Raw genomic sequence first — 17108 nt, 5'->3', positions numbered from 1 at the left:
ATAGCTGGGGGTAACAGTGCATTTAATGAAGCACATAGTATTGTCATGTTGCAGGGTGGAGAAGATGCAGTGAGAAAATGACCCTTGCAATCGGGCGCTGCTGGTTCTCTACTGTTACGATTCGGCAGGCTGGTGGTGGATCCTCTGTGTCAGTGAGGGATTGGCGTGGACCGTACCGGTGGACCGGTTCTAAGTTGCTACTGGTATTCACCAGAGCCCGCCGCAAAGCGGGATGGTCTTGCTGCGGCGGTAGCAACCAGGTCGTGTCCACCGGTAGCGGCTCAACCTCACTGACTGCTGAGACTGGCGTGGTACAGAAGGACAAGGCAAGAGCAAGGTGGGACGTAGCAGAAGGTCAGGGCAGGCAGCAAGGGTCGTAGTCAGGGGCAACAGCAGAAGGTCTGGAACACAGGCTTGGGACATACACAAAACGCTTTCACTGGCACAAGGCAACAAGATCCGGCAATGCAGGGAAGGGGAAGTGAGGTAATATAGGCATGGAGCAGATGGGAGCTAATCACACTGATTGGGCCAGGCACCAATTAGTGGTGCACTGGCCCTTTAAATCTTAGAGAGCTGACGTGCGCGCGCCAGGACGTGACATCCGGGGAAAGGGACAGGTGAGTAGATTGGGATGCGACCCGCAAGCGGGCATGTCCCGCTATGCGGATCGCATCCCCGCCGGCAGAGTCAGTGCAGCGCTCCCGGTCAGCGGGTCTGACCGGGGCGCTGCAGAGAGGAGAACGCCGCGAGCGCTCCGGGGAGGAGCAGGGACCCGGAGCGCTCGGCGTAACAGTACCGCCCCCCCTTAGGTCTCCCCCTCTTTTTATCTGCTTGTCCCTTCATACGAGACAAGGCCATTGGGAGAGACTCTTGAGTCTCCTTCCAGATAACGGAGAAGTCCTGGGTTAGTTCATCTAGGGCAGGAACTCCAGAAGAAGTGGGAATGGGGAGGGGGGGGCAGAGGGTGAAGCTTGCCACGGGGCAGAGTGTTACCAGGAAGGGGGCTATGAGGAGGCAAGATCTCTGCTTGCTTTTTGCCAAAAAATTCTGAAAAATCCTGATAAGCCTTGGGAGGGACCGGTAAGGGTGGAACCTCAGGAGTTAGACAAATAGGAGCAGATGTGAGGCATCGTTTGCGACAAGAAGGACCCCAATTTTTGATCTCCCCGGTGGTCCAGTCAAGGGTGGGAGAATGACGTTGGAGCCATGGCAGACCGAGGAGGACTTCAGAGGTGCAGTTGGGCAGAACAAAAAATTAAATTTTTTCGTGATGCAGTCCAATGCTCATAAGCAGGGGTTCTGTGCGGTAACGCACAGTGCAGTCCAATTTTTCTCCGTTAACAGAAGAAATGTAGAGCGGCTTGGCAAGACGGGTTACTGGGATGCTGAACCTATTAACAAAAGAGGCCAAAATAAAATTTCCTGCAGAACCAGAGTCCAAGAAGGCCACACCTGAGAAGGAGGAGTTGGCAGAAGGAGAAATCCGCACAGGCACAGTGAGACGTGGAAAAGCAGAATTCACACCAAGGGACGCCACTCCCACGGGAACAGGGTGCATGCATGCGTTTCCCAGACGCGGGGGACGAATAGGGCAGTCCACTAGGAAATGTTCGGTACTAGCGCAGTAAAGGCTTACATTTTTATCTCTGCGACGAGACCTCTCTTCATGGGTCAGGCGAGACCGATCCACTTGCACAGCCTCCTCGGCGGGAGGCACAGGGGTAGATTGCAAAGGATTCTGGGAGAGAGGTGCCCAGAGATCAAGGTCCTTTTCCTGGCGGAGCTCCTGGTGTCTTTCAGAAAAACGCATGTCGATGCGGGTGGCCAAATGGATAAGTTCAGACAGGTTAGCAGGAATTTCTCGTGCGGCCAGTACATCTTTGATGTTGCTGGATAAGCCTTTCTTGAAGGTCGCGCAGAGTGCCTCATTGTTCCAGGCTAGCTCTGAGGCGAGGGTACGAAACTGGATGGCGTATTCGCCTACAGAAGAACTTCCTTGGACTAGGTTCAGCAAAGCAGTCTTGGCAGAGAAGGCCGGGGCTGGCTCCTCGAAGACACTAGGGACTTCAGCGAAGAAGGACTGGACAGTGGCTGTGGCAGGATCATTGCGGTCCCAGAGCGGTGTGGCCCATGACAAGGCCTTTGCAGACAGAAGACTAACTACGAAAGCCACCATAGACCGTTCTGTGGGAAATTGGTCCGACAACATCTCCAAGTGTAGGGAACATTGAGAGAGGAAACCATGGCAGAGTTTAGAGTCCCCATCAAATTTGTCCGGCAGGGACAAGCGGAGGCTAGGAGCGGCCACTCGCTGCGGAGGAGGTGCAGGAGCTGGCGGAGGAGATGGTTGCTGTAGCTGTGGCAGAAGTTGCTGTAGCATGGCGGTCAACTGCGACAGCTGCTGTCCTTGTTGGGCGATCTGTTGGGATTGCTGGTAGACCACCGTGGATAGGTCAGCGAGGCTTGGCAGCGGCACCTCAGCTGGATCCATGGCCAGATCTACTGTTACGATTCGGCAGGCTGGTGGTGGATCCTCTGTGTCAGTGAGGGATTGGCGTGGACCGTACCAGTGAACCGGTTCTAAGTTGCTACTGGTATTCACCAGAGCCCGCCGCAAAGCGGGATGGTCTTGCTGCGGCGGTAGCAACCACGTCGTGTCCACCGGTAGCGGCTCAACCTTACTGACTGCAGAGACTGGCGTGGTACAGAAGGACAAGGCAAGAGCAAGGTCGGACGTAGCAGAAGGTCAAGGCAGGCAGCAAGCGTCGTAGTCAGGGGCAACAGCAGAAGGTTTGGAACACTTGCTTGGGACATACACAAAACGCTTTCACTGGCACAAAGCAACAAAATCCGGCAATGCAGGGAAAGTGAGGTAATATAGGCATGGAGCAGATGGGAGCTAATCACACTGATTGGGCCAGGCACCAATTAGTGGTGCACTGGCCCTTTAAATCTTAGAGAGCTGGCGCGCGCGCGCGCCCTAAAGAGCGGAGCCACGCGCGCCAGGATGTGACAGCCGGGGAACGGGACAGGTGAGTAGATTGGGATGCGACCCGCGAGCGGGCGCGTCCCACAGTGCAGCGCTCCCGTTCAGCGGGTCTGACCGGGGCGCTGCAGAGAGGAGAACGCCGCGAGCGCTCCGGAGAGGAGCAGGGACCCGGAGCGCTCGGCGTAACACCTACTTTTGAAAGTAAACCAATCCAGTGATGTAAGGTAGCAAAACTGGGTAGGTTTATTGAAAATAAATAAATAAATAAAACAAAACCAAAAGGCAGTGGTACAGTATGATGTAGGGATAACACGTTTCGGGGGTAAGCATCCCCTTCTTCAGATCAGTATACATGCATAGCAAACCTCTGAGAATATATATGCTACAAAATAGGCGCCAAATACCCTAGATGGAGCCCCAGGAAATCTGACAACAACCAGTAAAAAGCCATATAATATAAAATATTACTTAGAATGAAGGTAAACACAAAGCAATATAGAAGGGTTACATAATGGGATATGTTGTGACTGAAAATATAGCGATTTAACAGAATAGGAGCACGAGGTGGGAGTGTAAACAAGCCAATCTGTCAGAATTAGCGATCGTCTGCAGCCATAGCTGTAACAAAGACGCCTCACTATGCAGGGAGTGAACCATGTGACTAGATATAGCCAATTACTCAGCGGAGATAGTGCCAAGCTTCTGATTGGACCGGTCGCATCACGGAGCTGCACACTGTTGTATTGTCAGCTTGACACATAGCGGGCTGTCATGAGAAAAGTACAGGCATACATACATGTGTCTGTGTAACAGAGATATTATAAGAAACAGTAGTATAAATGGTATATAATGAATGTATATGTAGATAAGCGAAGTGTAATATGTAATACTTGGAAGCAGTAAAAATATGGGTGAAAATAGATACTGGTTATAATGTAAATGGGCAGTAGTAATGGAAAAGATGTAATTGCCAGCGGACAGCAGGAGGTTTGAAAATTGAGGATTTAAAAAAAAAAAATTTTAAAAAAAATCGTAAAGAGTGAGGACCTGTTCAGTCTTCTGGCACCATGTAAAGCAGTATTTGTGATAGTGAACTGTGAGAACTGTGATAGTGAAGAAGGGCATTACGAGCAGTAGACTTCCGAAACCCTTCAGTGTTCATTCAATTAATGATCCACCACTTTAAGATTAACAAGAAGAAATGTCCAGCGTGGTATAAAGAGTAAAATCAGGAGCTCTTTATTACAGATCAATGGATACAAACAGGAGCAATCGCCAACGCATTTCAGATCAGGTGGGATCTTTAATCATGGCATAACAAATATACACACATGTGGGTATTATATACTATTAACAATTAGTCACATGGTGATGATATTACAAAGTTAAAAGCAACAAATAAGATGTGGAAAATACAAACAGCAAATAACACCCGAAACTGGATTGCATGTTAAATGAAGATATATACTATAATTATAAAAAATACAAGACTGAATAGGTATCTAATGTAAATATAATGTATAGCAAAGACTAAAGAATAGGCTGTGCAAAACATTAGAGAGGGAAAAAAACAAGGGGGCGGGGGCAGGACCATATTAATATATCAAAATTAAATCAAGTCTTTTGTTCATGCCTTGAGGTTCCCTCGTGTTAAAGGGTACCTCTCATCAAAAAAACTTTTGATATATTATAGATTAATGTATGCAGAATAACTTTACAATTGCATGTTATTAAAAAATATGCTTCTTTATATTTAATTTTCCACTTTGAAGAAATGACCACTAGGGGTCTCCCTACCAGTCCTGGCAGCAAGCATTTCAGACTCATGCTGGAGTCCTAAACACTACGAGCTGCCAGTCTGCTTTGTTCACAAAGGAGAACATTCAGAGCTGCCAGCCTGCTTTGTTCACAGCCTGTTAGGCTGTGAACAAAGCAGGCTGGCAGCTCTGAGTGTTTAGGACTCCAGCATGAGTCAGAAATGCTTGCTGACAGGACTGATCGGGAAAAATACAATAGAAAGAAGCATATTTTTCATTAACATGCTATTGGAAAGTTATTCAACATTCATTAATCTAAAATATATCAAAAGTTTATTTATTTGATGAGAGGTACCCTTTAAGAACAAAAATCCAATAGGATTCCCTGTTAAACAGCTTGCGCCTTAAATCTCCTCCTCTGATGTTAACCTTTTAAGGTAAACACGCCCGATCCCGGTCTATAACACGGGGTCACGCTGTGATCCCGCATCATAGTGGGTCGGTCCTGGCAGCATGGGCTAATAGCGTGCGGCACCGATCGTTGTGCCGCGCGCTATTAAATCTTTAGACGAGGCGATCAAAGTTGACTGTCGCATCTAAAGTTGAAAAAATTGCATCCCGGCAGCTCAGTCGGGCTGATCGGGACGATTGCAGTGAAATTGCGATGTCCCGATCAGCTAGGACACGAGCGGAGGGTCTGTTACATGCCTCTGGCGTGTCTGATTGGCGATTGACTTCTCCATGCCTGAGATCTAGGCAGGAGAAGTCAAGCCCCAATAACACTGATCATCCGTATACAGTGGTCCCTAAACATACGATGGTAATTCGTTCCAAACGAGCCATCGTTTGTCGAATCCATCGTATGTTGAGGGATTCGTGCAATGTAAAGTATAGGAAGCTGTACTCACCTGTCCCCGCCGCTCGAGATGGTGACCCCGGGTCTCCGCTGGGCTCTCCACTGTCTTCTCCGCTGTCTTCTCCGGTCCTCTGCTGTCTTCTCCGATCCTCTGCTGTCTTCTCTGGTCCTCTGCTTTCTTCCACAAGGCCTTACTGGGCCTGCGTAGCGACGTCATTACGCCGCTGCGTACGCCATTCCTATTGGATGACGTGCGCAGCAGCGTATTGACATCATCGGAGAGGGCCGAGAAGACACCGGAAGACCAGCGCTGGACCCGGAGGGCACCCCAGAGCATCGTGGAGGGGTAAGTAATACTTACCGCACCACACGGGGAACATTAAGCTGCTATCCGGCAGCAGCTTAAGCATTTGGCGCTGCCGGATAGCACTTAATGCGATGGCCCCGACATAAAAAAGCATCGTATGTCGATGCTGACATCGACATGCGATGGCCCCGGCATATGATGAAATCGACATACGATGGCCTCTCAGAGGCCATCTCATGTCGATGTCAGCATCGACATACGATGCTTTTTTATGTCGGGGCCATCGCATTAAGTGCTATCCGGCAGCGCCAAATGCTGTATAGTGCTCTGCTGACGATCAGTGTTAGGAATCAATGTAATGCATAATATAGCCACTAGAGGGGGCTATAACATGGCAAAAAAAAAAGTTGCAAAAAAAGTTACTAATGATGAATTAACCCCTTCCCTAATAAAAGTAAGAATCACCCCCCTTTTCCCATTAAAAAAAAAAACTGTGTAAATAAAAATAAACATATGGCATCGTCACTTGTGGAAATGTCCGAACTATAAAAATATATAGTTAATTAAACACACCAAGAGTTCAAGAGTTCAAAATAGTGTATTTTTGGTCACTTTTTATAGCACAAAAAATTGAATAAATGGTGATGAAAAAGTCCAATCAAAACACAAATGGTACCAATAAAACTTGAGCCCAATAAAAAATGAGCCCTCATAACGGCCCGTACATGGAAAAATAAAAAAGTTATCGGGGTCAGAAGATGACAATTGTCCATGACACAGGTGATGATGCATGGACACAGCAGGACTAGTATGTGTCCAAGCAGGCAGGGGAGGCAGTTGTTTGACTGGCTTTTTCACTATGAAATACTGAAAGTTTTCTAATAAAAGTAATTGCAAAACCTATTGCTTTTGCATGCTTTACACCATATCAAAAGTTTTTGCTCATTTAAGGATTCCACCTTTAGCCTTTTTTTCCCACCTGATCCTGTTTGTATCCATTGATCCGTAATAAAGAGCTCCTAATTTTACACTATATACCGCACTGGAAATTTCTTCTTGTTGCATCCTGCTTGCTTGGTCCGGGGACGCTGCCGGCCAGAACGGGCACAGCTGTTTGGAGTTAGCAGTGGTGAGCTGTCGCGTATACCATGTTGTGCTTCCAAGACTTTGAGTTTAACGTCTAAGAACTCGAGTCACCCCCAAACTTGGACTGGTTGAGGTAAGTGACGAACTCGAAAACAACCACTATACAATGGTGCATGACTTCTGGTTCTGTTCACAGAGCAGCAGTTGACGACCTATACTGAGAATATGTCATTAATCATATAAGCCCAGAAATTGCTTTTTAGGGGCCAATTCACACGTACAGTATTATGTGCAGATTTGATGCACAGGATTTGAAGCTGTGTCCACTCATTTAGTTTTACATTGGAATCTGCAGCATAAAATCATGTGCATCAAATCTGTGCAGAATACTGTACCTGTGAATAGACCCTTAATGAGTTAGTAATGTTTTTCTCTTTTTGTTTAATCCCTAATGGTATATGTTGATTTACCAGTGCTCTAAATACCATAAAGATTGCCCATAGTAGGTATAAGTGTACTGGTGAGCTAATCCAGACGGTTACAGGCAATCAGGAGGGTGTGCAGTAATAGAAAAATGTATTTTCACTGAATCGCTTCTTTAAAGGGTACCTCTCATCAAAAAAAACGTTTGATATATTATAGATTAATGTATGCAGAATAACTTTACAATTGCATGTTATTAAAAAAATATACTTCTTTCTATTTAATTTTCCACTTTGAAGAAATTACCACTAGGGGTCTCCCTACCAGTCCTGGCAGCAAGCATTTCAGACTCATGCTGGAGTCCTAAACACTGTGAGCTGCCAGTCTGCTTTGTTCACAAAGGAGAACATTCAGAGCTGCCAGCCTGCTTTGTTCACAGCCTGTTTGGCTGTGAACAAAGCAGGCTGGCAGCTCTGAGTGTTTAGGACTCCAGCATGAGTCAGAAATGCTTGCTGACAGGACTGATCGGGAAAAATACAATAGAAAGAAGCATATTTTTCATTAACATGCTATTGGAAAGTTATTCAACATTCATTAATCTAAAATATATCAAAAGTTTATTTGATGAGAGGTACCCTTTAAATATTTCTCATATCTCCTATTTTTTACCATTATTTTATTTTATTTAACTTTAGACAATTCACTCTCTGTCTCTGGCTGATTCAAGATTAAAATCAGGAACCAATGTTATTCTGAATGCTCTGAGAAACAGCAGCAACCTTACCAAGATAGATTTAAGTGGAAATTTAATGGGAGATCCTGGAGCAAAGCTATTGGCAAAAGCCTTACACATTAATGGAAAACTGAAGTGAGTAACCACTTTATTAGAAATGAATCTAGACTATGTTTTGTCTTTTTGTAACTTAGTTTGGAAGGCTTAAAAAGACTTATATCTATTCAGTTTACCCCTTTCCCTGACATGCCTTTGGGGGATTTAAAGGGGAAGTCCGGTACTGAAAAAGTCCTTTGTTTTAGCTACATTGTGCCAGTCTAAGTCATTAAGTAATATACTTTTTTTTTCAAAATCCTATGCATGTGTGTGTTTCACTTACCTCTTCTCCCCACCAGATGTTGTGTAGTTTTACATAATCATTTTTACAGTCGGCCACCGTTGTTCATGTGTGGCGCCATGTTGTTGTCAACTCATCATCGATGACGTACGTGTATGGGCGCGGCTGAGTGTTTTCCCCCTGCCCCCCTTGTCAGCATGTTCTTCTCCCACAATATGAAAGTGCTCATTGCCTAATGTGTGCTGATCCCTGATTGGGTGTTCCCGCCGCCTCTTCTGTCACTCCTCTCTGGATTCTGGACGAATCGGATCCTGCTAAGGAGGACGGCTGCATGCATTTCATGACCTTGCTGCTGCGTGGCCAATCAGATGTAGGACTGTGCGCATGCGTCATGGAGCGTGACAATGGTGTCTTTGTTTAGCCTGTGGCATTTGCGTATGTGCATAGTAATTTTTGTCTGTATTTTCACAACTTTGTTTAGCCTTTTTTTTTTATTTTTTTTTTACTATCTATTTGCCATGTCACAGGTGTGTATAATTTGCTATTTGTAAATATCCTCATCCACATAAAAAAAATTTTTTTTTTATTTATTTATTTTTTGTTCGTCTGGATTCATATTATGCAACAACCTTACTCTATCTCCACACTCGGAAAATAGCATACCTAATTCCACAGTGGGAACATGCATCTAACGTCCACTATCCTTGCTCCTTGCACCCATGTCCCATTGTTTCACATGTCCATCTGGTGCTACATGCATGCAGTGTTATTCCCGTGGTGTGATATTCATGTGTGGTTTTCCCTTTCTTATTTATTTATTAAATGATTATTATATCTTTTATAAATGTAGTAAGAATGGAGGACGGCACTCACCCAAGATGGTAGCTTCAAAAAGGTTCTTTATTGTATAAACATGGTGGCGGTGTCAGACAGGTGAATAAATAGGAATGCCGAGGGCCTCAGCATGCAGGTAACAGCTTTGTCGTACTTCCGTACTCCGTCAGACCATGGACCGTACCTGTCCTCCATTCTTACTACATTTATATACGATTTGATCTACTATATTTGGACTGAGCACCACAGAGATTTTGGTTTGTGCTTCCGCCATTCACCTGTTGCTGACTACTTGCCGTATATACAGCAGTGCCGGGTTCTGTATCTACATTCTGTATTATTATATCTATGCAGATGTGAAAATGCAGGTTATCGCACTGCTGATTAGTGAGATCCTACTTTTTGCAATGTGTGCATAGGTGTTTCCTTTCCCCGTGTGTTTTTTTTAGTTTTTTTTTTTTTTAGTTTGCTTCACACCTTAGTCTGTATTTCACTTTTTAGGTTCCTTTTTTTTCATTTATGAAGAATGCTTAGGCATTTTTTGAGCTAAAGAAACAACTGGATCTGGTAGGATCACAAGGGTACGTTCCCACGTACAGGATCCTGCGCAGATGTGATGCGCAGGATTTGTAACTGCAGAATAGAAGCTGTGCTCAGTCATATAGTTTTCTGGGAAATCTGCAGCATCAAATCCTGTGCCTAAAATCATGCGTAATGTCCCAGTACAGAACATAGTCCTGCACTTCACTTAGGCCCTTTCAGGTTGAGTCTCTCAGTGACCTGGGGGCTCTCCTGCAGTGTCTCCCCTGCATTTAGTACAATGTTATTTATTGTAATAGGTATATAGTCAGTATGCTAATGTATAGACAGCATAAAGGACCTTTGGAGGACTAATGTAATTGTCTAAAGGTGTTATGTTACCCAAAGTCACCAGCTTAACACATGCCCCTCAGCTTGACCTATGGGCTTCTAGTTCAGCCCCCCTTTATAAGGAAGGGAGGTGCTGCAATCTCCTCTTTTGCCTCTCTTTCTACTGGGGTACAGTCAAGACCAGATGTATCATTGCTAGTGTCCAGCTACCTGGAAGGCCTCAAATCTACCGTCACTTCCAGTAAGTCAAGTCTATGTCTGCTGTCGCTACCTACAGTCCAGTCAAGACTAAAGTCAATGATCTAAAATATATTGCAAGTATAATTGGTCCTAGCAAGCTGCGAGGTCCTTCTGTGTTCCTGGCCACCTCTCTGGGATTCTGACCTAGCTGTAGAGACTATAACAACTGTCTGACCTCAGTAAAGCCTCCGTTAAACCATGGACTCTCATTTCACTGCCTAGCCATTGGGACAATGGAGATATTGTTTGGGTGTTTCCCGATACCCAAAAACCACTCTGGCATCACGAACATTGGGGGTTAATAACACCTTGCCCCTGGGGTTAATACCATCTGCCCCATCCACCTACACCGCTACACCCAGTGGTCCCACCATTCACCGTGGCTCACCACACATGCACATCAAATATGCGTTCGCATGAACGTACCCTACAGGGCTTGTTCACAAGGCCAGATCCGCAGTGTAAAATATGCTGTTGATCCGCCAATGATGTACCCTACAGGGTTTCCTCTATCTGTATCTGCTCTTAGCGGCGATATGTTGTTAAAATCTGCAAATCTGCGATGTGTGAATTGCCGCGTACATGCGCAGTATACTCACATACATTGTGCTGGTTTTCCACCAAGATCAAGGAGCAGGGGTAGCGGACACACTGGGGCTGAGTATAATGAGCATGCGTTCACCGACTTGCACATCACACTGTGTTGTCTCATTGCAACGTATCACCCTATGAGCAGGCACAGATAGACGCAACACTGTAGGGTCCACCTAGTTTACTTTCCCTTTTTTTAAAACCTTTTGCCTTGGTTTTCCAAACTTTAGTTGCCTTTTTCATTTGACTTTTGTGCAAAAACCTGTGTTTCAAAGTAGCCTTAGTGTACATTCACATGTACAGTATCCTGTGCACATTTCATGTGCCGGGTTTTTACCTGCAGGTTAGAAGCTGTGCTCCTTTTTATTTATTTTTTTTTGTTACTTTGCAATCTGCAGCTGAAAATCATGTGCATTAAATATTGTGCATCAAATGTGCACAGGATCCTGTTTGTGGGAACCTACCCTTATGCTAAACATGTGTGTTGTGACCATGGCCCTTCTTTTTGAAAATATAAATGTGGCTGCTTTTGGAGTGGGAAAACAATAATATAATAGAGAAATCATTCCAATGCCTTTTTTTGTAAATGTGGTGCAGATAGGACTGCTAAGGCTTGTTCAAGTAGTTCAGATGTCACTCATAGTTGAGCGCCGGCGTGCACTGGAGTGAAAATGATGCTAGTACTGATCCCATTCCTTCAAATGGGACTGTTCACAATCCGTCCATGCTGCCTTTCCCTGTTCCCCCGTCCAAAAACAATGGACGTTGTATGTCATACAACTGTTAACAACTTTGCATCAGTTGTGCCATCAGTTGTGTTGACATATAGGCTAAGTTCCCCAATGCCGGATGGCCGCCATATGTGAACCCTGGCTTACTATGGCCTTGCTGGATATGTTGTTGGCAATGCATAGCGCATGATCCGAATGCTGTCTTAGTTCTGTCTGTATGAAATTTTGTGCATAAATTAGCCATTCATGGTGAGATTTATCATAACCTGTGCATATGAAAAGTTGACCAGTTGCTCATAGCAAACAATCAGATCGCTTATTATATTTTTATCAAGGTCTTTGAAAAAGTAAAGAAGCGATGTGCTTGTTTGCTATGGGCAACTCAGCAACTTTTCATAAAGACAGGTTTTCTGAAATCTCCACTTCAGAACCTGTTGGGAGTCTATGTTTGAATGTCAACAACCCCTCTGTAGGGTAAACAGTGGCTGACATAGGCCAAGTGTATGATCCACTTGTGTGCTTGGCCAATCCATTTTTGTGTGTAAATACTATGTTTCCCTGATTGTATTTTGTAAGGTCATTCCGCAGGTTTATCTCTCAAAGTCACTTTACTGCAATTCATGCCTTACAAATCTTCAGATGTAATAAGGCTGTGTGAACTGGACAGTTTAATGTGAAGGAAGTATCTTAGCTGAAAATTGTGGTACAAATTTTACCATGATTTCCAGACCTACAGGTTTCTTACAAACTGTCCACAGAAACATTTCCTAGTTTCCCCTAGAAACCAATCAGATTCCTTTTTTAATTTGGCAAAGGAAAGGCCTAGTTAAAAATGATCGAAGCCAGCAGATTGGTTGCTCAGGGCAAAATTACTTTTGGCCAGGTTCAGACAATTCTTTAACACAATGTTTGGTGTGAACATAGCCTGTAAAAATGCATGGGGCTGCATTTCTTCCACCTTGGTATAGATTTTGCAAAACCTGGGAAGAGTCAAAGTTTATCAGTTGACAATAATAACCAAACAGCTTGCTACTTTCAGTTCTCCATGCAATTATTTTGGTATAGAAATACCAATAATAATAAAGCTTGTTTGCTATAGATAACTGCGCCACTCTTCCTCTACCCTGGTTTACTAAATATCCCCCATTGCGTTGAGTGTGTACCCACATTGGTGGGGAATTTTACAAACCTGGACAGAGTAAAAGTTGGCGAATTACCCATAGCAAACAATCTGTTCACTTAAGTGATCTGATTGTTTGATAGGGCCAACTGGGCATCTTTTCCTCTGGGCAGTTTGTGAAAATTCCCCACCATTGTCTTTGTGCATGTTTTTGATTGTATCCTAGAATAGTTTTGCCCTTCATAAACACATAGCCTTGCCCTAAACAATACCTTGTCTGATTTTTTATTTTATTTATGCTGACAACATCAAATTTCACAATTTGGTCTAATTTTGCCCTAGGTGTTTGTACAGGACAAGACTCTTTGGGACTAATTTTAAAATATGTGCTTCGTAATGTCCTGTGAATTTTGTACGGTAGAAGTTTACATTCATCTGAAAACTAAGACATTGTGTGCGTGCAAATTATTTACCTTCCACCACAGCAGGGAAAGGTTTCTTTTAGTTGGATCCCAAGGATAGTGTTGGTTCTCCTTCATACAAAGTGTTTGTTTTTGTGGGCTTTCACATAACGGCTCAACGTACCATTTGTAACGTTCAACCAGGAAGCAGTCAACTCTAAGGTAGGTATCTGGTTTTCTAAAATCACTCATCTTTGAAAAAGTCATATGTATATATCAAAAATGTCTAATGGAGCTACTGTTTTACCCACTCCACCATACAGTATAATTATTGGATGTGAAAATGCAAATGTCAAGGTACTAAACAATGATGGAAGGAAGTCAGACTGGCTATTTCTTTTCTGGACTGTCTGGTTTGTAATATAGGTATGCTGTAATGTTTTGCTTTTGGTGTGGTCTTTTACACAAATAACTAATAACTTGATATTCACATTACTATTTTTTTAGACACAGGGAACCCTCCATTTGGAACTTTGGCACTGTGTTCCCTGGCAGTTTCTAAGTCAAATCAGCTTGGGTCACTCATCCTTGGCCATACTGTGGAAACATTGTTTACCTCCTACTTTTTTTTGGACAATAACTACTAACTGGCCAGTTGCAAAGATATGTAACCTTTTTTTTGTGGATATCCATTTTTCAAACATTACTTGGACAGACATAACAAAGCTAAGGCCGCTTTTGAATTGTCCAGTTTAAATAATCTTACATTTTCGCATATTTCCATCTTCTAGGATGCCCTCTTGTGTGGTGAAAGGTTGCACTACGTCCTGGTGAAAACGCGATCCATTGGTCACCCTCCACAGTTTTCCTTGGAATGTTGATCGCATAACACTATGGCTTCAACAAACTGGACAATATTAGAGTAGCTGGAGAGTAACTTGAGGGAGATGGTTCAAAAAGTGCTAGATGGTAAAGTCAATGATACCTACAGAATGTGCTCCAAACATTTTAGCCATGATTCATATTCTTACTATGGCGCCCGTCGCACTCTCAAGCCTGATGCAATACCCACACTTTTTCCAACACAGCAGCATGAACATTTAGAAAACATGCCTCTCAATTACACTTTACCTAATCCTATTCAATTTTCAAATGTTATTGTCCCTGAATTGCCCATAACCCAAATAGACACAACTACAACTACTGTGGTTACTTACAGTACCGCAACTGCCGGAGTGTCTGTATCACCTTGCTCATGTTCATGTTCCCCTGTTTATGCTTCAACTTCCAGTCATCAACATTGGAAGTCAAAACATCATTCACCTACCCCTACACAATCAAAGCCAATACTTATTATATGTCCCCATGTGTTCAACATTGTCCACCCCTATAGGTCAGGAACAATCTTTGAATCCTGAGTCTGATAATGAATCTTTGGTTTTGCAAACTTTACCAACAACAACTTTTTCCCTTCCAATGGAGCTTTCTCCCTGCCTCCCTTCAACGTCCACCATGGCTACTAGTGTTCATTTGCCCTATGTCCCCATAATTCAAAAAAGAGATTGTGCCACCAACACGTTACCTTTCCATGTGAAAAGGCATTAAAAAATCCAAGTCACAATTCCCAAAAACATAAGAAAATCATGTGCAGAAGGCTGAAATCTCCAACAAAAAAATCAAAAATCAACAAGAGCCAACCCAGGCACCAACGTTGCTGCTTCTACTGGGGATGCTCGTGAGTTGCTCCATACTTCACCCTCAATTCATCCTCCAGACATCCCGCATTTTTAGGATCAGCCAGACAACTAGTCGACATTGTCAAATGTTGCTGAGACTGGACCTTCCCAACTTACCTATAGTTCAAATATCTCTGTTGCCGATGTCCAAAAACAAACTACCGACCTTTGGGAAGCAAACACAATACCTAACCTTCCGCAACAATCTATGGAGCCAGATATGGGTATGGACGACAATTACTTACTTTTGGAAGAAAGTGTCGATCAACATTTTATGACATTTCAAACTGAAAAGTCAGCTAGGCCTTCCACTTTGCCCATGGATCAGCCAGGTTCCTTGGCTAGACAATGAACTTTGGCCTCACACTGCCACCTGAGTCCAAGACCTATGGGTGCAGAAGGAGGTGAGTTGAGTGATGATGACACTAGTATTTCGACATATAAAGACTAATTATCCAAGCTTTCATGAAAGTGATTGGAAAGAAGGTGATGATTTAGTGGACTTTGACATTAGAGAAAAAAGACAAAAGGATGTTGTGTTTGAAGATTTACATACTGAAACACACAATGTAGTTAGGGGTAACAAGTATATAGTTTTTGAATCCTGTCTGAAAAAACTTATTAGGCTATTGCCATGTCAAGCTCGCCCCAAACTGTTCCTCTCCCCTACAAAAATGTCAAAAAATCATAAAGGGAAGTTCACTAAAAATCAATGTGCAATGTGGCAAGGGTCATATACAAAGTATTTGGGAATCTCAACCCAAAATCTCTTAACTTACCCTGCTGGAAACATTCTTCTTTCTACAGCAACTGTTTTAAGTGGAAACAGTTTTAAGAAGATACAACAGTTTCTACATATCATGAACATCTCCAGCATAGGAAAGACCACTTTCTTACAACACCAAAAAGAATTTATTTGGCGTGGTATTGATCTAGAATGGAAGAAGGAGCAACAATAAGTACTATGTCATGTCAGACAGGCCCCAGCATTACTGAGTGGCGATGGCCAATCGCACTCGCCTGGGTACTGTGCAAAATATTGTAGTTATACGTTAATGGATGCAGATAGTAAGAAAATTTGTGCATTCAGGGTTGAACAGTTACTTCCCTCTATTAGCTCTGTTAGTCTTAAAAAAATAGCATTCCAAACTTGTCTATAAGAACTCATTGACAAAGACATACATGTGCACATGTTAGCCACCAATAGACATGTGTCTATGCGAAAGATCATCAGAGAACATTATCCATCTATACAACATGAGTTTGACATGTGGCATGTGGATAAATTCATTGGAAATAAGATCTTAGCTGGATCCAAGGCAAAAAATACGTGGATGGGTGCAACCTATCAAGAATCCCCTTTGGTGGTGTGCCCAAACTTGCAACAAAGATCCTAAGGTCCTTGTTGCACGCTAGCAGTCGGTATTGAAGCACATCACCAATAAGCACTCATGGACTAATGAGGAGGACATCTATACTGAATGTGAACATCCACCATTGACAGAGGACCAACTGACTAAGACAAAATGGATGGAGGCCAATGATCCGGCACACTATGTCCTCAGTAAGATTGTGTTGAATCCAATTCTCCTGAAAGACATTAGACAGCTTTCTGCCTTCTGTCACACTGGTGAATTTGAGGTGTACCATAGTCTCTGTCTAAAATGTAGACCCAAAAGAAATAATTTCTTCATTGACTCAATGATGGCGCGCACACAATTGGCAGCTCTGGACCATAACAAAAATGTTGCAAGAATGCAGGCCACTATCAATCAACCTACCAGCTATGGGGACCCTGTTAGAATGCTACGCCACCAAATTGAATATTCAAAAGGTAGGTATGCGTGGGTTGTGAAGGCAATTTATGAGCCAACCTGTAAAAAATGTATGTATGACATTATGGACCAGGCGGTGGCTGTTGTCCAAAAACAAGTGGTAAGTGACTGGCAATCCAGTCAAGACTCTTTGCCTACGAATACTGCTCCCATTCCAAGACCCGAAAAGAGTCAGCTAATTTCACAATATATGTCTTGATTTACATAAAAACCTGCATACTTGTCCCAAATACTCTACCTGGCTGTAGTGGCAAATAGC

General features: G+C 43.6%; 1 protein-coding gene and 1 long non-coding RNA gene across 7 annotated transcripts in view; one reads left to right on the top strand and one right to left on the bottom strand.

Annotated features, from left to right (window-relative positions):
* Positions 1-15922, bottom strand: part of LOC130277040 (uncharacterized) — a 176597-nt gene extending 160675 nt beyond the window's left edge. The window contains exons 1-2 of the long non-coding RNA XR_008845349.1: positions 15794-15922; positions 15260-15400 (exon numbers count right to left, since the gene is read on the bottom strand). This is a non-coding gene — a long non-coding RNA (uncharacterized LOC130277040). The remainder of the gene's footprint in view (positions 1-15259; positions 15401-15793) is intronic.
* LOC130277031 (capping protein, Arp2/3 and myosin-I linker protein 3-like) overlaps positions 1-17108 on the top strand; it is a 530598-nt gene that overhangs the window by 448636 nt on the left and 64854 nt on the right. For all 6 annotated transcript variants that reach the window (XM_056527256.1, XM_056527257.1, XM_056527255.1 and 3 more), the window contains one exon: positions 8117-8289. In XM_056527256.1, coding sequence (XP_056383231.1) covers positions 8117-8289 — 173 coding nt within the window. The remainder of the gene's footprint in view (positions 1-8116; positions 8290-17108) is intronic.

This window comes from Hyla sarda, chromosome 6, assembly GCF_029499605.1.
Source record: "Hyla sarda isolate aHylSar1 chromosome 6, aHylSar1.hap1, whole genome shotgun sequence".
Classification (NCBI taxonomy): Eukaryota; Metazoa; Chordata; class Amphibia; order Anura; family Hylidae; genus Hyla; species Hyla sarda.
The sequence above is the reverse complement of the archived record's forward strand: the minus strand, read 5'-3'. Positions and strand labels throughout refer to the sequence as shown.